A 26685-nucleotide genomic window follows, 5' to 3' on the forward strand; every position below is an offset into this window, starting at 1 on the left:
CACACACACACACACACACACACACTTACATTATATCTCTCTCCCTCTCTCCCTCTCTTCCTCTCTCTCTCTCTCCCTCTCTCTCCCTCTCCCTCTCCCTCTCTCTCTCTCTCTCTCTCTCTCTCTCTCTCTCTCTCTCACACACACACACACACACACACACTTACATTATATGTACTTTCTGAAAATTTACAGTTAGTCACTTCCTCAATAATTCCCTTTCATTCTTTCAGAGATGACAACTGGGAGGATTTTGGTCACTTTCAACCAGTCAAAAAGCATCCTTCGAAAGTCGGAGCGCTGGTGTCACTCGGAGCCCCAGCGGGAGACGGAGGACCTACTAGAATGAAGTACTTGAGGAGACTTTCCATAAAGCAGCTTTCTACGACGGAGTGAGCAGGAGTGACAGCTAAGAGCATCTGAGCGCCGTTCCCACCCTGGACCTGAAGGGCAAGGACAGGAAGCTGAGACACAGCTGTTGCTGTAGGAGCCAAGTGCCTCAACAGAAGCACTGAGATCCTGCAGTCGGTGGGGGATAGACACCCCAGCCTCACCCTCCTCCTGCCCTCTGAGCTGAGCACATGAGTGCACAGCCCACTGGCCAGACTCTGCCAGACGCCCAAGGGCAGGGAGAATATAGATTCTGCCCGTGAAGGTCAGCTGCTTCGGGCACTGAGCAGGGCGGAGGGTGGCTGGAGGGAGGGGAGGGAGACCATCCCGGTCACAGGGGGACTCGAGGCTACAGTCTTAGACAATTAGCAAACACACCTTGACCTGCGTAACCAAGTCTGAGCCAGAGAAGAGACTCGTGGTCACAGAGAGGAGAAGCAGACTTTTCAGGGACAGCATCAATAACGCTGAAGAAAAATGACAGTTCATGGTCTAGAGCAGCGCTACTCAGAGTGTGGTCCGTGGACTGCTTGTGACTCATCCACAGTGAAACAGGGACAGAAACCGAGGGTGAGCACTGAGAAACCTTCATAACAATTGGAGAGAACAAGTTGGCATCTACTGAATCTGATTTTATTAAATGAGGCTTATATTTTGTATGCCTTTAGGCTTTATTTTTCAATTCATTTTTCTAAGAATTTGTTTTTATTGTATTTTACAAAGGTACTGGTCTGTGACAGCTTAGAAATGTTTAAAAAAAAAAATGGGTCCCTTGTAACAGACGGTTTGAGGAGCCCTCAAACACTGGTCTAAGCAGTGCTTCTCGAATCTTCATGTGCCCTTGGATTGGGCGGTGGTTTTTGCAGCCCTGGGGAGAGTAGGGGGCACACACGGATGGAGGAAGTGACAAGAGAAGGGAGGAGAGCAGAATCTAGGGCTGAGTGGAGGCTGGCTGGGAGAGTAATAAAAGGAGTTCAAACCATAGCAACCTAGCAACGGGGGCAAGCCGGGCAGCCCCGGCAACTTGTCAAACCCACCTGTCCTAAACAGCAGACGCTTCCAGGTCCAGCCCTGCCCAGGCCGCGTAGAGCTGGAGAGATACCCTTGCCCTGAAACACAGGGATTTGCAAAATGGCTGCCCTCTACCCAGTCTCCCTGCCCTGGCCTCCCTCCGCAGTAAGGAGGCTGGACTCTGCTTTCCTTGTGGTCCACCTGACCTCAGCCAGGCTCTGGGCTCTGCTCTCTCACCCTGATGCTACCTGCCCCCTGGCTCCACCCACCTGCATCCTCTGATAGAGACACCAGCCTGATTTCGTGCTGCTGGGCCCCCCCAGATGGTGGTGAAGCAGGACGAGGTCCCGAAGCAGGAGGAGGGCGCTGCATCTCCCCGCCCCTGGTGTGCCCCCTCCATCTCGCTGGAGCTCCTGGGACACCGTGTGCTTAGAACCGGCCATGCGGGGATGGCGAGAGGCTGCTGGGCCAGGGTGATTGCGAGAGACAGGGGAAAGACCCCAACATTCATTCCGGTTATTCCGCAATGTTGAGAAACTGTAAAGGTAAACGTGCAATCTCATCGCTCAGGGTGCTTAAAGTATATGGCACAGAGCTCGTCACGCATGATGTGCTGAATCGGGAAATTCCTACACTGCAGGACATTGCCGTTAGTGGTTTGAGAGTTAAAGAGAGGAGTGCAAACAGCACGGGAGCTTGCTGTTGAGTTAGAGAGACAAAGGAGCGAGCATGAAGCATCTCATCTGCAGGCTGCATGCCAAGGAGACCTCGCGAGGAAGAGTGGCAGGAACTTCGGGATGGGAGGGGGGCACGTAAAGCCGGGCCCCTCTGGTCTGGAGGGAGCTGCAGAGGTCCCAGGAGGTAGGATGTCCATGCTGCCCACGTCGTGAGGCCTTAGGAGGCTGGGCCAGTGGGTACGGCTGGAGTCAGTCAGGGAGCCTGGTCCTGGGGGAGCCCTAACCCTCCCACCTGGCTCCTCGGGCCACCACTCTGGGGCTGGGAGGGGCGGCCGGGGACACGCACAGCACCCCTCCTGAAGGCGGGCAGGAAAACCAGGTAGTGGTTTGATTTGGGTCTAGTTTTTCTCTAAAGGAAGGAAATGCAATGGAAGAATGGAAAGTGAAAAGCACAGAAACAGGACTAGGGAAAGGAGAGGCTTCAGGAAGAAAAGAGTAAAGGAAAATGTCTCGTGGCACAGGAAGGCTCCAGGGCCACCAGCGGAAAGAGGGGCAGAGGCTCTGGTGCGGGCCCTGGAGGACGGCAGGCAGAGGAGGGAAGGCGCCGGGGCCAGGGATGCCCCGAGACATTACGTTTAATACAAGCTCTCGTTGGAACCCTTGTGAAGAATTCATGAAATTCAGTTTTTCCTTATATATGCTTGCCATTAATAGTAATAGGAAAACTGCCATGATTTAAAGCTAAAATATGCCTGAAATCACGAAAGTTTCACAAGGGAAGAAACAGTTTTCAAGATTAGCTAAAGAATAAAAGAGGCTCTTTTAAAAAAATTTTCCATTTACTGGGCATTTCTCTGATTCTGTTGGCATTTAAAGATCTCTAGCAGGCCAACCTCATTGAGGGATGAAATGGTCATATCTGGGGGACGGAGGGCATCAGGAAAGCTCCAAGTAAGCTTTTCCATCAATACCTCCAATCCCACCAGGAATAACTGTGCCTTTTGCCCTCTCTGTATTGAATTCTTCTTCTTTCCCCAAAAGGAGAGATTTTCCCAATCGTCTTTACTGTCTTTCTAACTCTAAAAGTAATACAGTTCAGTGAAAAACATACAGATATAATAGCTAACATGGACTGACTTCTCATAGTGCGTAAGGCATAATTTTAAGAGCTCTTCTGTATGACCTTATTAATTCTTCACAACAACCCTATGAGGGTGGTTCTAGATTCATCCCCAAATCTCAGAAGAAGAAACTGACCCCGAGACATTAACTAAGAGGGCCCAGTGTCACACAGCTGGAAAGTTCTGGAGCCAGATTTGTACCTATGTAATAACCCAGAGCCATGCAGCTGAATCACACTGTAAAATAGATTCACAGAAGAAAGTAAAAATCAATAATTGCTCCATCCAGAAAAAGCACTCAGCATTTTAGATTCCCTCTTTCCTGACTTTTTGCTTTGCTTATACACACAAAGGAAATCATACCACGCTATATATACAGCTTACATATAGTTTGCTTTTTTTCCTTCACACTATAGCACGAACATACGTCAGATCAACAAAGACCCCCTCTGTGGCATCCTTCCAATGGTTGCCAATTAATCCATTCAATGAATCAGTCCCCTTTTACTGGACGTGAGATGGCTTCCCACGTTATATAATTATAAACAATGCTCCCAAGAATATCTTTGCTCAAACATTTTAAGCACTTATTTCATTATTTCCTTAGGATAAATTCCTAGAAGTACTAGTTCCACGGCAAACGTAGATAATAATTTTTTAAGATGCAAACATTCTGGGAAGATATAACATCAGTACTGAGCTTCCATAACTTTACTGTGAATATATTTATAGATCCTTCACCCACTTGGAAGAGATAAGGCAGTGTAAGCTTATTGGAAGCCTAGAAAAGGAGAGAAGGAGGGGTGTCAATGACAATTTCTCTAAGTAATGACAGCACTAGTCTATGTCTGCCTAGTGCTTCACAAGGATCAAAGCACATTCACCAACACTGTCCACAAGCGTCTCCAGCCATAGCAGGGAGTCCTCCCCACACACACGGGGGAGGGCCTGCCAGGACACTCCAACCCCAGCCTGCCCGGGTTCTATGCCTCAGTCAGTCTCTTCTCCACCCTGACCACCCCGCTGGGGCCAAAGGCTGGTACAGCAGCCTGGGTCCTTCCCAAGAAACCAAGTGGCTCTCCTTCTGGTCAATTCCCAGTTCCACAGAACTCAATACCGGTGCCTTGGCGTGCCATCTTCCTCCTATCTTCTTAACTGCATGGCCAGTCCTCAAAGAAAGAGGATTAACCTTTTCTAGAAGGTACCAAGGGCTTTGTTTCTGTTTATTTTTCTCTCGGCAGCATAAGCCATGATCCAGGGAGTTTTCAAGAAATGAACCCCGGTGCATGTTTGCCGTCTAGCTCTTTGAGAGACGAATTCAATGTGGGCCGACCCACAGCTGGGGAGCTACCCCCTCTAGTGCCTCTTCCTGGACTGCAGACCTCACCCTCCCATGGGAGGCCAAACCCTGGTTATCACCCTTCCTGACAAGAAAGATCCCTCTGACCACTCTGCAATGGCCTTAATCCTGGCACACAGCTGAACACCAGAGTCACAATGATGTGAGACTCAGGGTGACCTGGTAAGAGTCCCAAGAAAGTCACAGTGACCTTTGTTTAGCACTTTAGCATATTAACATATATTCACAGAGAGTTTGGGAGGAAATTCCAGTAGAAAAATGTTGCTGCCTCCCCGTACAATTCCTATCCCTGCTTCTGATTCTTGGTTTTATGTTGTCTGACTACAGCCTACTGAATGTTTTGGAAGGAAACATATTTAACTCATTTTCTGTTATGTCTGTTATACTTGTGGTGCTGGTTATGTGGCAACTAGCAAATGTAAATAGGGATAGTTAAAAAATAGAGCCCAGCTGTTCATGGTTAGAGCAAGACACAAAATCAAATGGGATACTATAAAAAGAATAGTATTGAAATGTTTCTTTCCATTTAGTTCATCATGTATTGAGGATGTAGGACCTTCCAGGACTTGTGTGTGTGTGTGTGTGTGTGTGTGTGTGTGGTACGCGGGCCTCTCACTGCTGTGGCCTCTCCCGTTGCGGAGCACAGGCTCCGGACGCGCAGGCTCAGCGGCCATAGCCCACGGGCCCAGCCGCTCCGCGGCATGTGGGATCTTCCCGGACCGGGGCACGAACCTGTGTCCGCTGCATCGGCAGGCGGACTCTCAACCACTACGCCACCAGGGAAGCCCCCTTCCAGGACTTTTAAGGCCCATGGAGAAAAAGAAGACTATGATACGCTCCTTGACCTTAAAGGAGCTCACGGTGTACCAAGCCTTCGTGACAGAGCATAGCAACTGCCTCAGAGTAAACAGAAACAGAAGGGAGGGAAGCAAGCAGTCAGGGAAGGTTTCCAGCAGGCGATAACCTGAGTTACCTTGGGAAGGAGGTAGCCAGACCAGGTGGTGAGCATGAACAGCACCCAAACAAGGCCACAAAGCAGGAAATGTCACGGAGGAGTGTTCAGGGAATTACCAGTAGGTCCCTACTGATGTGACGTAGGGTCTGCGGGAGAAAGTGGCATCTAGAAAAGAGGCTGGTGAAAAGGCAGGAACTAGACCGTGAGGGGACTTATATGCCACGCCAAGAAACTTGCACTTTATTCTGAAAGTAATGGGGAGCCAACTAGAGGATGTTCATCAGGGAGAATGACACGTTTAAACCTTTGTTTCGCTCTGGAAGCAGTGAGAAAGATTGACAGGTAGATGCCTGGAAAACAGCCAACCTCAGTCATCTCTACTGTTTCTCAGCTCATCTATTTGCACCATGAGTGACTGCAGAACTAGGGGAGGGACCTGAGAGCAGAGGCTGGGAGGGGGGTTAGAAGGCTGGTGGACTAATCACAGGTAAAGCTGTCAAAGGACCAACTAGGGTAGCACGGTATTGATGAGAGAAGGAACGGGACTCCAGGATATTAAGAATCAAGACGTAATAATCAGATGGTAAGGAGTGGCAGAAGGGGGAAATGCAGGAATGTGGAAGAGACTCAGTGAGTCATATGCTGGTATACTGGCTCCTGGAAAGAAGCCTTGATGTGTAACATTGGCTGATTCCTGGGGTGTAAATGCTCCCACCACGGCTGATGTCAGTGGATACAGAGCTGGGAAGAGATACACAATCTCAGCTTTCACCACAGGTGGGAGCCACCTGCAGCACACAGAAGAGACTGCCTGGCTGACTAGAGAGCTTGCTTCCCTTCTAGAGCAACAGCTAGACTACGTTTCCTGCCTTCTCTGTAGTTAGTCAGTCTACGTCTTTGAACCATTGTTTGGAGCGGGTGACCAGGCCAGGATCGGTTACGCTTCAACTATTCATGAATGAGAAATAAACTAGCATTGTATTTAGCCACTAGCATCAGATCTATCTGTTTCAATCTTAAGTAACCTTAGGTAATAATCTTAAGTAATACATGGAGTAAATGTTAATTCAACGTTATGGCTTGAGGAAATGGGTAGATGGTGGAAAAATATATTGAGAAAAAAGAATACATCGATTGAGGAAAAAAATACTGAAAACAACCAACATGGCCAGAGAATACACCGTTTTTAGGTCAGAAACTATTTCCCAGGCATCATTTTCTATCGTAGTGTTTAAAGATCTTGGAATCTATTCACAAACATACATTACCAATGTTGTTTGGGATAGTGATTCAGAGAACTAAGCAAAGTTGACATCTCAGGATTCTATTCTGTTGCTGTGGATCCACTTAGCTTCTTTGGGTTTTTTATACATAAAAAGAAAATGCCAGGACTTCCCTCGTGGCGCAGTGGTTGAGAGTCCGCCTGCCGACGCAGGGGACACGGGTTCGTGCCCCGGTCCGGGAAGATCCCACATGGCACGGAGCGGCTGAGCCTGTGAGCCATGGCCGCTGAGCCTGACGCGTCCAGAGCCTGTGCTCCACAACGGGAGAGGCCACAGTGGTGAGGCCCGCGTACCGCAAAAAAATAAAAAAAAGAAAGAAAAAGAAAACTGCCAGACTGCCAGATTCTTCCTAATGTGTAAGTTCCTTAAAAAGCACTTCAAAGGCAAATTGCCATTTTTAGGTTATTACAGTAGCATAAAGGATAAAATTGCATCCCTAGTAGCTCAGGAGATTTTATCAGTCCCTATTTTTCTACCCACTAACAAATTATTTGCTTTCAAGGGTTGAGTCTCATGATTATATGTTCATTAATAGAATATTTATTAATTATAAATTTGCTCTGAATAAGACATGTATCTTGTGTTATTCCTCTAAAATACTTAAATGATGTTGCAAAGAGACCCAAGTATTATAATTATCTAGTTAATTACAGGGCCAATGCTGGTCCACTCCCACCCAGAGATTTGGTCTCACAGCAATATGCTTCCACTGGTACTACATGCCCGGGAAATTCAGACCGACCCTGAGTCATCCTTGGCTCATTCTACATTCACTTGACAAATATTTATTGAGCATCTACTATGTGCTGAACACTATGCAAGATGTTGGGAGCAGAATATCATGTAGTGAACACAAGGAGACATTGTCCTTCGCTTCCTGAAGCTTACAGGCTAGAGAATTCCTAGAAATTCTAGAAATTCTAGTAGACTGAGTCAAATGCTCGAGTCATCCACTTTCTGGATTGAACTGTATCCACCCAGAGACCCAACTGAGTCAGACTCTTAATGACCCAGGCAACCCGAGAACCAATTTAATCCCCCAAACCCACACACTCAGGAAGAATCAGAAAGTAGCCCAGGCCTTCCTCCCATCTGAGTCAGAACTGACAAGGGCTACAAAGAATGTTTTGGATTCATCCACCAAAGTCTCATAAAAGTTGAAGAGGACCAGGGAAAAAAAAAAAAAAAAAAAAGCTCGTAGAAGGCATCTGAATACTAAATTCACTCTCAGATGTATCTGGACCCTGAGGAGTTCACAGTCTATGCTGAGTTCATGAAAAAATAGGTAGACTAATGGGAAATTTCTCTGTGACCTATTTTTTTTCTTTAAAAGTTATAATGCTGTTTCCTTCGTTACTCTTAATCTGAGAGCTTTAGAAACATTTTTCTGGATTTTCTACTTACTGCATTTTAAATAACTTGTTCATAGTATTTCCTTGTGTGGACGCCTAGTGGGGTTTCTGGACCTCAGTCTTGGCCCCTTTCTTCCCTGTCTTAGTTTGGGTCCTCTCTAAAACCAATTCTGGGGCTTCCCTGGTGGCTCAGTGGTTAAGAATCCGCCTGTCAATGCAGGGGACTCGGGTTTGAGCCCTGGTCTGGGAAGATCCCATGTGCCACGGCGCAACTCAGCCCGTGCGCCACAACTACTGAGCCCGCGTGCCACAACTACTGAAGCCTGTGCACCTAGAGCCCGTGCTCTGCAACAAGAGAAGCCACCACAATGAGAAGCCCGCGCATCGCAACAAAGAGTAGCCCCCCACTCGCCGCAACTAGAGAAAGCCTGCGCGCAGCAACAAAAACCCAACACAGCCAAAAATAAATACATAAATAACTTTAAAAAATAAATAAATAAAACCAATTCTGAGATAAAGACTTGGGTACAGGTAGTTGATCCGGGAGTTGATCTCACGAAGTATAAATTGGGAGAGGGACACAGAGGAGGGAGAAAAGCCAATGACTGAGGTGTTAATAGGCAGATTCCACCAGGGCCAACTGGGGCTCCGTCCTGGTGGAGACTCTGAAGAACTGTGAAGAAAGCTCCTCGGAATTGTCCCAAGAAGAGGCAGGGAAATGAGGGGATTTTCCACCAACTCCTGTCTCTTCTGGGCTGAGGGTTGCCTTGGGGGCATTAAATCCTGCACTTCACGGCTAGCTATTCTAAACACAGGCTAAGAAAACTCCCAGGGCCTGGAAAGAGCCCTCAGGCAGGAAGCAGGGAGTCAGGTGGAGGCCCTGGAGATGGTACATGTGTGAACGGGCACAGGAGCTGTGGTCCGGGCTGCCCACTCAGAGGTCCTGGAGGGCTGAGGGCAGGGTCTGGCCTCACAGCCTTTGCCTCTAACAAGGCCCAAAGGACTGTCTTATCTACGGTAAGATAAGATAAGGGGTCTTATCCAGCCAGGCCCCTTTCCCCAGCAACCCTGCAGAACAGGGCGCAAAGGCATCTTTTCATACCTCCAGCCTCTAAGGCAAACATTCATTCCTTTTGCGGTTGGGGGGGGGGAGGGGTGTTTGTTTGCTTTGTCTTTGTTTATTTCTACTACTAATAGGTTAAAAACAGTACTCTTGAGGGCATGACAAGTTGTGTAAAAGCCTTAAAATTCTTCTTGAGATGGTTTTTCTGTTGTTCCCTGGAACCCATGAGTCAGGCTTGTTCTGCAGGGGATCCTATCTTGCCCCTGTGCTGGTCCCCCTCTTCCTTCCCACCTGAGATCCAGCCCCTCCCAACCTCCCGGCCACCTTGACTTCAAGGGACCATGAGAACCCCTGCCTCACCCACGTTCATGTGTTTTTCCTTATATCTCACCCTGAGGGAGGAAAAGCAGAGTGAATATAGGGAGTCCACAGAGTAAGATTCGTTGTGATTCTGAAGGAAATCCAGGAGCGTAACTCAAGCCCATTGCTACACCTTCTTATCTCACAGGGGAGGATGGCCAGAGGTCACGCCCCACCAGGAAGAAACAAATGTCCCTACATTCCAAAAATTCCCTTTTAAAAACCGGACATCCACATTTTGCTTCAAATGTCAAAATAAACTCATTATACTTGGCCAGACAAGATGAAAGTTTCCAGTAACACATGCTGTTCTTATTCTATAGCCTGAAACTGATTAGTAATATATAATGTAATGAACTTGAACAGCCCCAGAATATGCCACTGCCCCTGGAGAATTGCAGAACCTTCCTACGTTTGCCACCTTGTAAGGAGGAAAACTGCCCTTCCATATCAAGTCCTGAAGGCAATGTTCTCACTTGTCAAACTGTGTTGGCCAAGAAAAATAACAATGAAAACCACCAAGCAGTCCAAAACACAACAGAGAAAAGTAACCACCTCGTGACAACGTAAGCTGTCAAACTGACTGCAGCACATCAAAGTCAAATTCCAGTTCTCAATAGCTAGAAAAAAGTGGTTCTGTAATAACAAGTTCATGGCCTATATTTTATTTCCCAACCATGCATCAAGATTTGTACTTCCTTAAGTCAGAAGGAGAAAGACAAATACCATATGATATCACTTATATGTGAATCTAAAATATGACACAAATTAACCTATCTATGAAACAGGAACAGAATCATGGACATAGAGAACAGACTGGTGGTTGCCAAGTGGGAAAGGGTTGGGGGAGGGATGCAGCGGGAGGTTGGGGTTAGCAGATGTAAGCTTTTATATACAGGATGGATAAACAACAAGGTCCTACTGTATAGCACACAGAACTATATTCAATATCCTATGATAAACCATAGTGGAAAAGGATATTAAAGAAAGAATGTATATATATGTATAACTGAATCACATTGCTGTACAGCAGTAATTAACACAACATTGTAAATCAACTATACTTCAATTAAAAAATAAATTTAAAAAACTAAGAAAAAGAAAGATTTGCACTTCCTAAATCTAAGGTCTGTAGGTCGCTATTCAATTATGAAATCTAATCTCTCAGTGACACTTTCCTGGTTAATTCCAGCAAAAAGGAGAAAATACAGATCCCACTACTGGGGCATAAAATATGATGCTTACAAGATAAAACATGCTTGTTAAAGCACTGTTGCTCCAACACAAGGAAAAAGAAACATCCTCAGTCTGACATAATGTATATTGCGTTCCCTGCTTCTAGACTTTTCTAGAGTATTTTCTACGGGATTATATACAGTATTTTCTAGAGGAGCAGAAGTTAGGAGTCGGTCTGTTTTAATAATGAGTGTTTACTAAAGTTCACTTAATTTTATAAAATAAAAACTTACTTAAAAACCACCAGCCTGAAGAGGTTTAAAAACAAAGTAGTCAACTCATTCAAACCTCACGGCAATCCTATGAGGCGAGCACTAGTATCATCTCACTTTATAAATGTGGAAACTGCAAGAGAGAGCAGTGAAGTCTGTGGCTCAGGGTCACACAGAGAGTAAGCAGTGCATCGGGGCATGGACCAGGGTGGGCTGACCCTAGGACCCACACTCTCAGCCACCTACAGAGAAGCATCCCAGCCAGGATGGAGGTGGGTGGGCACAGTCTTCATGAAGATGTTTACCATGGCTCATGTCTGTCAGCAACCAGCAAATTACTAAACTGCTCCTACGCTGGTGTTTTATTAATTCATCTATCTTAATTAAGGATTTTTAGATACATCAAAAGGGTACTTTTAAAAGGTAGGTTTTTTGTTTCTTTTTTTTTTTTGCGGTACGCGGGCCTCTCGCTGTTGCGGCCTCTCCCATCGCGGAGCACAGGCTCCGGACGCGCAGGCTCAGCGGCCATGGCTCACGGGCCCAGCCGCTCCGCGGCATGTGGGATCTTCTAGGATCGGGGCACGAACCCGTGTCCCCTGCATCGGCAGGCAGACTCTCAACCACTGCGCCACCAGGGAAGCCCAAAAGGTAGGTTTTAAAAAAAAAAATAGCCTTAAGGGAAGAAGAGCAAATCCACAAGGCACTGGTATGTTCAGTAAACATCATTTAATGGGTTAAAATTCCCAGCTAACTACAGAAATCCTCAGTTTAAAAAGTGGTATGACAGGTAAATCCTAGTCATTATAGGCAAAATCTCTACTGATTAATGCTAGAAGGATAAGACTAATTCAGTTGAAACTGGGGTTACGGAGTCTTTCACACCATGACGGATCTCCCTGAATTATCTCAGATGCAAACTGACGGTGAAAATATTCTCAGGAGAGGCCTGATTTAACAAAACATATGGGCAGAAGAGGTGCAAAACCCTTCTATCACCAAACTGAAGATAGCACGTTCATTGGAAGGAATCTCAGTATCATTCGATTTCCAGTCTGTGGGATGCATTTCCCTTTTGTATTTCTTATGTATCCCAAACACCAAGAATAGTACCTGGCACATAGCAGGTACTCAAGAAATATTTGTTGAAGGAATAGGATGAAATATATGGGAGGCATTGCCTGGTCTGAAGGAGGGAAAAAGAAGGTGCATTAATTTTCTGTTGCTGTTTAACAAATTACCGCAAACTTAGTGGCATAAAACAACACCATTTATTATCTTGTAGCTCTTTACGTCAGGAGTCTGGGCATGATGCAGCCAGGTTCTCTGCCCAGGGTCAAGGCTGCAATCAAGATAATCACCGAACGCCTGGGAAGACCCACTTCCGAGTTTGCACATGTTGTTAGCAGAATCCATATTCTTATGGTTGCAGGACTGAGGTTCCTGCTTTTTTTGCTGGCTGTTGGCTGGGGCCTCTCTCAGTTTCTAGAACCCACTCTTAGGTCCTTGCCATGTGGCCATCACCACAGGCAGCTTTCCCCTTCAAGGTCAGCAGGAAAATTTCTCATGTTTCAAATCTCTTCCTTGGGGTAGGGCTCAGTCACTTTTTTGGTTTGTTTGTTTGTTTTTGTTTTTTTGCGGTACACGGGCCTCTCCCCGCTGTGGCCTCTCCCGTTGCGGAGAAACAGGCTCCGGACGCGCAGGCTCAGCGGCTATGGCTCACGGGCCCAGCCGCTCCGCGGCATGTGGGATCTTCCCGGACCGGGGCACGAACCCGTGTCCCCTGCATCGGCAGGCGGACTCCCAACCACTGCGCCACCAGGGAAGCCCAGGGCTCAGTCACTTTTAAGAGCTCCCTTTATTAGGAGAGGTCCCTCAGGATAGTCTCCCTTTTGAGCAGCTGACGTGGGACCTTAAACGCATCTGCAAAATCCCTTCATCTTTGTCATATGAAGTGACACTTTATCACGGAAGTGACATCCATCGTATTTCTAGTGCTGTCCACAGTCAAAAGAGAGGGCCATGTACACCAGGAGTGAAGCATTGTGGGGACCATCTTAGCCTACCACAGGAGGACAGGTCTGAGTCAGGTACCCTCGTGGACCAGCTGGCCAAACAAGGACAAAAACTATGGTAGTCAGTGTCCACAGAGTCAGAATTTCCAGGAAAGAGAATGCTATAAAGACGTCTCTGCCATACCCATGTTCATAGCAGCATTATTCACAACGGCATAAGGGTGGAAGCAACCCAAGTGTCCACTGATGGATGAATGGATAAACAAAATGTGATACCCATACAATGGAATATTATTCAGCCTTTAAAAGAAAGGAGGGGCTTCCCTGGTGGCACAGTGGTTGAGAGTCCGCCTGCCGATGCAGGGGACGCGGGTTCGTGCCCCGGTCTGGGAGGATCCCACATGCCACGGAGCGGCTGGGCCCGTGAGCCATGGCCGCTGAGCCTGTGCGTCCAGAGCCTGTGCTCCGCAACGGGAGAGGCCACAACAGTGAGAGGCCCGCATGCCGCAAAAAAAAAAAGAAAGGAAATTCTGACACATGCTGCAACATGGATGAACCCTGAAGACATTCTGCTAAGTGACACAAGCCAGTCACAAAAGGACAAATACAGTATGATTCCACTTATATGAGGTATCAAGGGTAGTCAAATTCATAGAGATAGAAGGTAGAATGGGGAGTTAGTGTTTAATGAGTACACAGGGCCAGTTCTGCAAGATAAAAAAGAGTTCTGGAGATTGATTTCACAACCACATGAATCTGTTTAACACTACTGAACTGTACACTTAAAAATGGCTAATATGGGGCTTCCCTGGTGGCGCAGTGGTTGAGAGTCCGCCTGCCGACGCAGGGGACGCGGGTTCGTGCCCTGGTCCGGGAAGATCCCACATGCCCCACATGCCACTGAGCGGCTGGGCCCGTGAGCCATGGCTGCTGAGCCTGCGCGTCCGGAGCTTGTGCTCCGCGATGGGAGAGGCCACAACAGTGAGAGGCCCGCGTACCGCAAAGAAAAAAAAAAAAGGCTAATATGTTAAACTTTATGTTATATGTACTCTACCACTGCCAAAAATACCTTTGCCAATGATACAACTTACAACTATTTTTTAACTCATTTAATAGACGGGTATGGGTGTCTGCCTCGTGACACGCACTGTGCTGGGTGACAAGGGACACAAATATTAATGTAACAGGTTTCACAGTGATTAGTGAACTGAAACTGAAGTTTGTTTTTAAAATAATCATTATTTTATCAGAAATAACCACAGAGGATATATGTGTATGTATGACTGATTCACTTTGCGGTACAGCAGAAACTAACACAACATTGTAAATCAACTATACTCCAATAAAAAATTAAGTAAGGAAAGAAATAACCACAGAAACAATGATCCAAACTAATTTTTCCTCATTCCAGATGAAATGCCCCAACTCACCTGCCCCAGATCCAAGGTGACGTTGACTTTGTTGTATTGCGTGCCTGAGGAGAGAGGAGGGCTTTGCCACCAAAGTTCGGATCCATCAATTGCGTTGGTGATGGGGTGTGCTTTCCTGGGGTCCTCAGAATTGCAATAGTCACAGAACTGGCCCTGAAATAATAAAGCTCTTGTTTCATTGTCAAGTAGTTTTTTCTTATCAATTTAGTAGAAGAGGTAATTGAAACAAAGACTGTTTTCTATAGCTTAGAGAATTCAGCTATTGAATTTCATCATAATGTTTTCTGAAGACAGTAGTAAGGCTTTCTCTTTTTCGTTCAGTCTTAAACCATATCACCTGTTTATACCTCTGTTTATCGTGTTTCTAGGATACACATTATATTTATCTTCCATCAGTTAGAGCTATGTTTTTCTTGTCTTGTATGACACTTTAAGAAGAGCCTGTAGTGCCTGAGATGCAATGATGTTCTCCTTCAGCAAATCCTTTTTGCTGTTTACATCCTCCTCTGCAAGCTCTGTGTCAAGCCCTGGGATACAAAGAGGATCCCTGCTCACAGCCCCAGTGGAGGTGATAAGCATACAAGTAACCATACAGGAAGTAGGTTTGGCAAGAGTATAGAGCGCTGGGTCTAAGGCAGGGTGGAAGAGGTAGGATTTCAGCTGCCTGTGAGGATGGAGAGGAGGTTGGTAAGTGTCAGTGAGCAGTCAACAAGGAAGGTGTTCCAGGTGGAGGAATGAGCAGCAAAGGCACAGAGACCAGCTGGTCCATTTGAACAAGAGCATAAGTAATGGAAAACTACACTTGAAAGGTAAGCGGGGGAGCTGTGGCTGGGCTGTGGGTACTGGAGTGAGAAGTCGGCAGTTAATTTAGTAGGTAAGTGGGAATCCTGGAGTGGTATTTATTTGATATTATCATCTCTACTGAATTCTGATTCTACTGATATCATCTCATCTTCTTACTGAATTACTCTTTTTTAGTAGGCAGATTAGGGTTTTTCAAAAAATTGTTTGAGTCCTTTCTACAAAATTTTATTATTATAATAAGTATAATTGATAACTATTTAAGCTAGGACCTATTAACATTTATGAGTATTTTGCCCTTTAATGATTTTTATTTTTCCCATTTTCTCCCTAGAAATCATTTTACCAGTTTAATTATTTGGTGAGGGAATTAAATTATTATTTCTTGAAGTTTAGAAGACTTACATGTGATAGAAGCAAATCTCCTCCAAGGATGTGGATGCTTATAATCTACATTCATCTCCAACTCCAGAGTATAGATATGAGGAATGGAGATGTTCCTTTTTTGTTGTCATAGATGAATTAAGGACTTACCATTAGAAATAAAAGTTTTAAATCTCTCAGTGGAAAATAAAGGTGAATAAGAACTTGGAGCAAGGAATGAGTTCTTAAACAAGATTCAGAAAGCATTGACCACAAAGGAAGAGACAGATTTGACTACATTAAAATTAAGAACATTGGGTCCATCAACAGATGAATGGATAAAGATGTGGTATATATATACCACATACCGCAAAAAAAAAAAAAACTATATAGAAAGGAAAGCAAAGGAAAAATTAATAAAGGATTCAGGATGATGGTTACCCCAGATTGAGAGAAAAAGAGAGACGGGAGGTGGAGAAATCATATGGTTAGACATAAGTTATTGCTAAGGCCCTATTTTGAGTTTTGGTAGCAAGTTCATGGGTGCTTATTATACTATTAAAATTTTTTTTTTTGGCTGCACTGCACGGCATGCAGAATCTCAGTTCCCCGACCAGGGATCGAACCCGTGCCCCCTGCTGTGGAAGGGTGGAGTCTTAACCGCTGGACCACCAGAGAAGTCCCTTGTTATACTATTTTAAATCCATCCATCCACATACACATTAAGGCTTGTCATGCAAGGACCAATGATGAAAGCTTGTCTTAAACTGAGGGTCATGAACAATCCATAATCTAATGTAATTCTGCACCTGAGGTCAAATATTTTTTAAATAACCATAAATAAAAGCAGGACAAAAACTGGTAGAAGTCAGAGAAGAGGGGGACAGACAGAGAACAGAGAGGATTCTTACATCCTTGTGTTCAGTTATCCATCTATCCAGGCAACAAACCTGCCCTGACCCTGTGCTCTGTATCAGAAGCTATTCCAGACAGAGATGAAAATATTGAAAGATAAACAAGACAAGGGGCTCACACTCTGAATTGTGTCAAAGCTACTATTAGCCTAGTCGTGTGGAAAACAGCAAATGTAATAGAAGGGGCTAGAAGGAAAGGGGACAAAATTGTTCAAATAAACAACAAAAGAGAGTAGAGATCCAAGGCTGGAGGTCCCCAGAGGACAAGCTAGTGTTTGCCCAGAAGCCCACGGAGTGACCTACCCTCATTTAGAAAGATGGGGAAAAAAAAAATAGTCTGTCCTAGTTGCTCACATTTTTGATGATTCTCCTTAACCAGAAGCCTCTCATATAAAATACTGTGCAACTGAATTCACAGCATAAACACTGTCTTGTTCTAAGAAACTGGAGGCTGATTACAGCACCACTCCCTAACACGACTTATTTTATTGTCTGAACAGTCATTCATTTATTCAGCTTTTCCAAATCGCCACCAGTGTGTGCAGCACTGTGTTGGATGCTGGGGTAAAAACAAAGGAACAAACGCTAAGAGCTGGACCCGGCCCCGGAAGAAATTCAGTGGGATAGAAGAGAAGTAACTCAAACGCAACCTGTCACCAGCAGGGGCTGGGATCAAGCGAGCGTGTGGGGCGTGGGAGCCCAGGAGAGACATGCCACGCCTTCCCTGACGAATCTTCACCACATTCTCAGATGCGTATCAAATCAGGACCTAAAGACCCGGAAGTGAAGGCTCACGGCGGTGAAGGGCCTCAACTCAAAACCACACAGCCGGGATGTGCAGGAACCAGGACCCGTGTGTGGGTCTGGCCACAGTCCTTACAGCTCAGAACGCTTTCCATCCTGGCCTGGCTGCTCTGGAAGCTGCATCAAAGAGCCCCGTCTTAGATTTGGATGGAGTGAGGCCGCACTGCAATAGCAATTATGTGATTTTCCAAACACCTGCCCACGACCAGATGTGTGGGAAGAGATCCAGCTGAGGAGAGAACCCCATCTGACAGAAGCTTAGCTGCAGCCGTGCCCTGCGGCAGGCACAGAAAACACGGCAAGATCTAACCACGCTCACCCATCGACAGCCCTGTTTCACGATCACCACGTTTGCGCTACCGCGAACCCTCCTCCTCACCATCACTCACCGAGGCTCCTGAGGTTATGTGCCTTAAAGGCACTGTCTCAAGTGGCCAGACCCAAGCCAGCTGGAGCCCTGATGTGGAGAACATTCTGGAGTGTGCCCATTCCAAACTTGGGATTGCTCCTTTACCAAAACCTTGTTCGGAACGTTCTCCATTCTGAGAGACACAAAGCACATGGGCGTGGTTACCTACAGCTAAGACAAGCATCTTGTAAATGTCCTGAGCACCTAAACGTCTGCACAGAGTGGGGTGAAGGGCGATCACACAGCCCAGGAGAGCGCCCAGCTCTGCGGCCCACACACAGCTTTCACCCCACCAGAAGGGGGCGCTTTGCCCTCTAGTGTGCCGGGTTCCTGGAGCAAGGGATTTGAGAGACCAAACAAGGGGCTCCAGGTTGGTTCCAGGTACGTATATTTTAATTAATTTATTTTTTATTTCTTTATTTTTGGCTGTGTTGGGTCTTCGTTGCTGCGTGCGGGCTTTCTCTAGTTGTGGCGAGCGGGGGCTGCTTTTCTTTGTGGTGCGCAGTCTTCTCATTGCAGTGGCTTCTCTTGTTGCAGAGCACGGGCTCTAGGCGTGTGGGCTTCGGTAGTTGCAGCATGTGGGCTCAGTAGCTGTGGCTGGCGGGCTTTAGAGTGCAGGCTCAGTAGCTGTGGCACACGGGCTTAGTCGCTCAACAGCATGTAGGATCTTCCCGGACTAGGGCTCGAACCCGTGTCCCCTGCATTGACTGGCAGATTCTTAACCACTGTGCCACCAGGGAAGCCCAGGTATGTATTTTTTCAGGCAGATAAGCAAACACCTGCAAAATGTATACCTATTACTCAAAAACTGTGTCCACTCAGGCTAAATTACAGAGGGTTTTTCTTTTAATTTGTTTCAAAGAGATGCATTTTGGAGTAGAATGATGGAGGTCTAAATCCTGCCTCTACCAGTCACAGCTTCAAAATGTTAGTCAAATTATTTAGTCTCGGGCTTCCCTGGTGGCTTTAGAGCTTCATCCCAAAGCCTAGATTTACAAAAGCAGCTCTGCCTTGACAGTTTATTCATCCAACCGTCAACTATTGACCTGCTAAGGGCCAGATACTGTCCTCAGGAGAGAGTCTGACCTTGACCTGAGGCATTCCTCAAACCAAATATTTCCCTCTCAATTCCATTTCAGTTATTAATCTCCTTATGAAATAACTACCTGCATCGGCAGGCGGACTCCCAACCACTGCGCCACCAGGGAAGCCCTACTACACTCTTTACCACTTTATTTTCTCATTGTCCTAATGCCCTCAACTCTTTCATTCATCCTTTTAAAATTTTATCAGTCACCTAAATTCTTTTGAGAGCCAGAAAGGGAATACATACATACAAAAATAAAACGAAGTATTTATAAATTCTGGAAAGTGGCCTCACTCAGAGATAACATTCAAACCATATAAAAACTAGGGCAGCGTGGCTTTCTGAGTTCCTAGAAACACCAAACATGTTCCCACCTCAGGGCCCTTGCACCTGCTGGTCCTCTGCTGGGAACACATTTTCCCAGCCTTTCCTTGGGGCTGGCTTCCTCTCAACCCTCAGCTTTCCGTACCAATAACACTCCTTAGAAAAGCTTCTCCATCTACTTGACCTATAGAAGCTTCCCTCTTTAATCTCAATCGCAAAATCCCATTTATTCTCTCCAAGACACAATAACAATCTATAATTATCATATTAGTTTGCTCACTGGTTACAGTCTCCCCATAGAAGGTTAGCTGCTTATAAGCAGGGACCTTTTTTCTGCCTTGTTAGGAATTGTACTCCCAGCCCGTCATATCCCTGTCCTCTGTGCCTGGCACAGAGATGTCAATAAATATTTGTTAAATATAGTAGTGGATGAATATTGCACACAAGCATGTGTACATGCATGCTTCCAGGCGGCAGTTCCTTCCCTAGGTGATAAAAAGCTACAATAGGGATCGTCCACAAAAGACAGCTCTGGGTGAGCTGCCAGGTGTTAGGTGGTCAAGGAGGACAAGGGGCTAATTTGAAAGCAGCAATCAAGACCATTCACTTCCTGTGCCTGACTGTGGAGGCAAAAGGCAAAGGAGAAAGGTGCCAGCTCCCCAGGGTTCCATTTCCCCCATGGAAGGGCACCAGGCAAGGGTCAGATGACAGGGGAATGAGCACACTACCCAGGAACCCCAAACAAAAGGCTCCTGCCTTCTTATGCACCCAGGGAGCTGGGAGGGGGATGCAGAGAGGAGTAGAACAGTACCAAGTCCAAGTGGGGGAAAGGGCCTCACCCGTAGCACCCTGATAGCATCCCAAAAAGGAGTCTCAATGGAGGCCTCTGAACAGAGGCTCCAGGGCGGAGAATTTAGATAAGTATATGAGCATGGCTGGTCCACGGGGGCCTGACTCCTTGACTGCAGCTCCCTCCAGAAAACTGCAAGGCACTGGTGTGGGGAGGGCAGCTGCCCATGCTAGGCCCCTGCTAGGCCCCAATTAAAGCCTTTGGATTGCCTATGATGCAACCTAAAATCACACAGACGATTCTGACCTGGAGACAGCCTTCTCGCCCTCCTCTCTGAAAATCCTTTCAGTGGTGCAGTGCACTGGAGGCAGTCCTTCTCCACAGCTGAACTCAATCCTTCGCTCTGCAAAGCTACACCACCCTTTGTATTTTGTCTTCAGTGAAGATGGAGAACCATTGGTTACAAACATCCCTATCATGACTGTGAAGGCCCTTGGCCTCATCTTCCTTGTGGTTAATCAAGCAGATTTACTCTTTCAGCTATGGTCTTCCTAAGCTCCAGTGACAGTTGCTATCTATTACAGCTAGGGAAAAACCACACTCCAGAACCAAGGCAAGCAACGGATCAAAGAAAAAGGCGGCTGCATGTAACACCAAGTATGTGAGGGGTATGAAGTGTTACTTCAAAACCAGCATGGTGCTCAGAGAAAGGGAATGAAAACTTTATCAGGTCCTGGTATTTCTATTAGAAAAAGTGCCTTCAAGGTATATTTTTATTTAAATAAAAGTCTACTATTTGACCTAAAAGATAATGAAATAAAACAAGAGGGAAAAAAAAATCAACTAGTTTGTGGCAATCTTACTAAAAGATTTTCCTGAAGAGGTCTCTCAGCAACTTCTGCTACTTTTTCTGGTACGTTAAAAACATTCGAAATTCAATGTCACATTAAAGATACATTAAGTGATCAGCTGTCACAATGAAATAGGAACATCACTTAGAAACAGATAAGACATATATGTATATGTATAACTGATTCACTTTGTTATAAAGCAGAAACTAACACACCATTGTAAAGCAATTATACCCCAACAAAGATGTTAAAAAAAAAAGCTTCAGTTCCTTTAAAAAAAAAAAAGACATATAGGAAAGTTTGAAAGTCTAAAATTTTTGTGTTCTCATCAAATCATTAGGCAAACTACCTTGCATAGAATCTTTGCCACCAATGTCTTTTGTACACACAAATCCTCAGCCATATTCAGTCTCTGCAGAGCCAATCTTGGGAAACAAGGAGCTGGGCCTTTCATTTCACAATCCCACCCCATCCTTCCCCTGATGCAGCCCCCAGAGCCCTCACTAGTAAAGGAATCACCCAACCACTGGGCTCTGTGCAGCTCACTGTGTCCAGAGCCCCCAGACTCCCACCACCCCACCCGTGTTATTAGGCAATCCTTATTTTATGCCCCACTGATATATTCTTCATATTTAAGGATTACTCTCAATATGGGTGATCCCTAAATATTTGTTCAACCAAGAGCTCTCCTTATTCTGTTCAGGGACTAATTATGAATATCAGATTGCAAAGTCTCAAAAGCAGAGACCCTAGGACCACCCAAGAGCTTCATGTAGTCCCCCATCTTCCACCCTCCCATACACAGATAACTCACACGCTGGTCCATTAAACACTGCTGACTGACCGAGAGGTTGGTGACCTGGCTTAAAGCTGAAGCTACTGCTAGGGACTGAATATCTGTGTCCCTCCCCCAGACTCATATGTTAAGACCTAACCCACTAGATGATGGTATTAGGATGAGGGTTCCACCTACATGAACGGAATTAGTGCCCTTATAAAAGAGGCCCTGGAGAGATCCCTCACCCTTCCCACCTTGTGAGGACAGTGAAAAAACAGCAATCAACGAACAGGAAGTGGGTCCTCACGAGACACTGAATCTGCCCACACCTTGACCTTGGATTTCCCAGCCTCCAGAACTGTGAGAAATAAATTTCTGTTGTTTATGAGCTATCAATCTATTTTTTTGTTATGGCAGCCCAAACGGACTAAGCTGAGCTGCCGTAACAAAGTACCACAAACTGGGTGGCTTAGAACAACAGAAAGTTATTGTCTCACAGTTCTGGAAGCTGAAAGTCTGAAATCAAGGCACTGGCAGGGCCCCTTTCCCTCTGAAACCTGTAGAGGAAGGATCCTTCCTTGCCTCTTCCAGCTTCTGGTGGTCCAGTCCTAGTCATTGGTCTCTGCCACTACATTAGGCATTACTTTGAAATTCAACACACCAGGGCCACAACTGTCTTCCAGAGGCAGGTTGTTGAAAGTCAGGTATTCTTTCTGTCAAACAGCACTTCCATCAAGGTGTTGCTCTAGTAGGAAAGTTCTATGATGGTGTTGCCCTTTGCACATTTCTCCAAAAAGCATCTATGAAGTGTCTGTGATAAGCTGCGCAGGGAAGACAAACAGCAGGAAAATGTGGCCTCACACTCAGGAAGCTCATGAATTAATAAGGATACAGACATGAAAATCAATGGCTCCAAGGCCATGAATGGAGTTAGGGAGGTGGCACAGAGTTTGGCTGGAACTCGGAGGGAAGAGGAGTTGGCTCGGCAGTGGCAGCATAGCACAGCATAGCACAACTCTGCAGCCAGAGTACCTGGCTTTTCCACGTACTAGCTGCGTGACCTTGAACAAATCACTTAACCTCTCTGTGCTTCAGTTTCCTCATTTGTACATTGAGTGTGCTAAGAGTACCTCCTTTATAAATTGTTGTGAGGATGAAGAAGTTTGTGAAAGGGGCTTCAGAACAGTGCCAGGTACTGGTTAAGTGTTAAATTAATACTCCACATTAAATAGGGGAGCTATTGAACCAAAAAAAGAAAAAAACAACAGGGGAGCAAGTCTCCTGGTTACTAGGCTGTTCTCCCTATTCCCCATTCTGCCCGCCCCCCCTTAATTTGGTATCACTCCTGTACACAGTATATAGTGCAACTTGAAAGTAATGGAGAATTACATCATACCCCACAGTTAAGATATGCATAGATAATCTAATTAAAACCTATATTTCTCTCAAGCTAATATTCATTTATTACTTCCACATGTATTTTCTAAACATCTAGGATGGGAAAACCAAGAGAATACAATATGCTTATGATATTGAGAAACGGGCAGGACACATGGGACTCAATGAGTTGGCTCTCCCTAGGGCAGGTTCCACCCTGTTGGCAGGAGGGATCTAATCAAGGATCTGCTAGCTCATGCAAACAGCTCTTTTTTGAGAAGCAGAAAAAGGCTCCCTGCCTCCGAGCAGATACAGCCTTGCCCGGGCTGGATTTTCAGCCCCCTTGGCCAGGAGCCCATGTATACAGCACAACACAGGCAGTTCTATTGACTAAGACCACTGAGGTACCATTTAATAAATCTTTTCCTCACTAGGCAAATGGTTCCACAATGTTGAGCAAAAGTTAACACAGGTTTCGTGAAAGCCTAAATCACAACGGGAAATAAATTTATGATCTGGGAGAATGTATTAGTGCTACCAAAATTCACCTTAAAAAATTAATACCTCCCCAAAAATGTTAGTTTAGCTGATAAAAGTGTGTGTATATATGATGTGGGTGTATATAGGAATTAGTAGATATACATATAACTCCTAGCTCTGTCCCCTGAAAGGGTCTAGAAGCAATGACACACCAGTAACAATGAGCACACCTCATATCCAGACTTGGTTTCTACATACCACACTCAATTTAAAAAAAAAAAAAAAAAACAGAGATTTTTGGAAAAGTAGTTAGTTCCAACGCTGGAGCAAAGAAAATTAAAAGTGACCCTGGAACATCTTGTGTTACCAGAAAGTACATAAATAAATGAAGTCCCTACATAAATAATATCTGAACTAGTTATTAATGCATTACCAAAACAATTCAACATTGCTATTCTATAGAAGGCTATAAATGTCTTTATGCCTGTGGATTATTCAGCATGCCAAATGTGTTCCATGTATAATGCACTGTAGACGTCATCATTAAAAGTACTTTTTACTCAAAAATTTAAAATGACTATTGTGATAAATCATTTTTGTAGCTTACCACTTCAGAAGTCTTAAAAAGAATTTTTTCTCTCCATGAAAAAACACATTTATTGAGCACTAACTATGTGCCAAGAAAAATACTAAGTGCTTTTATCCTCCAAATAAACCTGTGAGATACACAGGTTTATTAATCCTGTTTTACATATAAGAAAACTGAGATTTTGCAATTTTCCAAGGTCAGAGAGCTGGTAGAGTTAGAATTCAAACTCAGGTCTACATGATTGTAGAGCCAGAGTTCTTCATCTCTAAGTGAGAGTAGTTTGATAATATCTACAGTGAGATGATGTTGTATTTTCCCTCACAGGAGTTTCCCTGGTCATTTAAGAAAATTGGGCCATAAAAAGGCTAGTCATCTACAGAAAGATCCACACTGAGACACATTATAAACAAACTGTCAAAAGACAAAGAGAAAATCTTGAAAGCAACATGAGAAAAGCAATTTATCACATATAAGGGATCCTCAATAAGATTAACAACCTATTTTTCACTGGAAACCACGGAAGCCAGATGGCAGTGAGACAATAAAGTGCTGAAAGAAAAAAACTGTCAGTCAAGAATTCTATACCTGGTAAAGTTATTCTTCAAAAATGAAGGAGAAATTAAGACATTCCCAAAGAAAAGCTGAAGGAATTTGTTGCTAGTAGACCTGCCCTACAAGAAATGTTAAAGGGAGTCCTTCAAACTGAAATAAAGGACATTAGACAGTAACTCAAAGCCATACAAAGAAATACAGAACACCAGTACAAATAACTACAGAAGTAAATTTAAAAGCCAGCATTATTGTATTTTTGGTTTGTAACTTTTTTTCCTATATGATTTAAAACACAAATGCATAGAACAATAATTATGTTTTTATCCCAAGGGGCAACAATGTGTAAAGATGTAATTTGTGACAATAACATCATAAAAGGGGAGACAGACCTATATAGGAGCAGAGTTTTAGATGCTATTGAAATTAAGTTGATGTCAAATCAAATTGGATTGTTATAAATTTAGGATGTTAATTGTAATCCTCAGAGTAAGCACTAAGAAAATTACTTTTAAAAATTTACAGGGGGGGCTTCCCTGGTGGCGCAGTGGTTGAGAGTCCGCCTGCCGATGCAGGGGACACGGGTTCGTGCCCCGGTCCAGGAAGATCCCACATGCCGCGGAGCGGCTGGGTCCGTGAGCCATGGCAGCTGAGCCTGCGCGTCCGGAGCCTGTGCTCCGCAACAGGAGAGGCCACAGCAGTGAGAGGCCTGCGTACCACAAAAAAAAAAAAAAAAAAATTTACAGGGGATTTCCCTGGCAGTCCAGTGGTTAAGACTCCAGCTTCCACTGCAGGGGGCACAGGTTCAATCTCTGGTCAGGGAACCAAGATCCCGCATGCCGCATGGCACAGCCAAAATATAAATTAAAAAAAAATAAATTAACAGAACAGGAAATGAGGAGGAAATCAAAATGACACATTAGAAAATTTAATTAAACACAAAAGAAAACAGTAATAGAGGAACTGAGGAACCAAAAAATATATAATGCATATATATATAAGACATATATAAGACATTTGTCACATATAAGACAAATAGCAAAATGGCAGAAATAAGTCCTTCATTATCAATAATCACTTTAAATGTAAATGGATTAGACTTAGTTAAAAGCAGAGACTGGCAGAATGGATTTCTATATATATATATGTGTGTTCTAAAACTAGACTCTAGTAATAGCCGCACAACTCCATAAACTTTCTAAAAATTATTGAATTCACACTTAAAATGGTTGCATGTTATGGTATTTAAATTATGCCTCGGGGCTTCCCTGGTGGCACAGTGGTTAAGAATCTGCCTGCCAATGCAGGGGACATGGGTTCAAGCTCTGGTCCGGGAAGATCCCACATGCCACACAGCAACTAAGCCTGTGCGCCAAAACTACTGAGCCTGCACTCCAGAGCCCCCGAGCCACAACTACTGAGCCCTCATGCCAAAACGACTGAAGCCCACATGCCTAGAGCCCGTGCTCTGCAACAAGAGAAGCCACCGCAATGAGAAGCCCGTGCACCACAACCAAGAGTAGCCCCCACTTGCCACAACTGGAGAAAACCCACGCGCAGCAACGAAGACCCAATGCAGCCAAAAATAAATAAATGAATTTATTTTAAAAAAAGAAGCATTTGTCCTTCAACTGCTGCCTGTAATCATTTGAAGTTTTGAAATAACTCTATTAATAATTGTTACAAATATATCAATGGACACAGTAAATGTTTTAGATTTCCCCCAAATTTTCACATCTGTATCACAAAGGAAAAGGCCCTTGTTGAAGTTAACAAATGGCTCTCTTTCACAATAGTTCTGTAAACAGAGCCTTAGTGAAGCTGAGTTTCCTTTATGGCTATTAGTGCAAGTTACACAAACACACAACCGGGACTGCTTTGTGGCAAGCATGCTCGCTCTTAGCCATAACTCAGGTGAGTGTACTTCTCTATCAATATCATTTAGGTTAAATACAAATTCTTATGCATAGATCAAAGTGCACTGCAAGAACTTATAAAAATATGTTGAACTGTCGATGTACAAAATCAAGATCATATGTTTGCTGGGACTTCCCTGGCGGTCCAGTGGTAACTCTGCACTTCCACTGCAGGGGCTGCGGGTTTGATC

The 26685-nt window shown here is 44.9% G+C and overlaps 1 protein-coding gene across 2 annotated transcripts in view; it reads right to left on the reverse strand.

Moving 5' to 3' along the window:
* The window catches only part of LAMA3 (laminin subunit alpha 3), a 233798-nt gene that overhangs the window by 202030 nt on the left and 5083 nt on the right, over positions 1 to 26685 (reverse strand). For both annotated transcript variants that reach the window (XM_024757935.1, XM_024757934.1), the window contains exon 2: positions 14463 to 14615. In XM_024757935.1, the coding sequence (XP_024613703.1) occupies positions 14463 to 14615 (153 nt within the window). The remainder of the gene's footprint in view (positions 1 to 14462; positions 14616 to 26685) is intronic.

This window comes from Neophocaena asiaeorientalis, unplaced genomic scaffold (genome assembly GCF_003031525.2).
Source record: "Neophocaena asiaeorientalis asiaeorientalis breed wild unplaced genomic scaffold, Neophocaena_asiaeorientalis_V1.1 scaffold142, whole genome shotgun sequence".
NCBI classification, from domain to species: domain Eukaryota; kingdom Metazoa; phylum Chordata; class Mammalia; order Artiodactyla; family Phocoenidae; genus Neophocaena; species Neophocaena asiaeorientalis.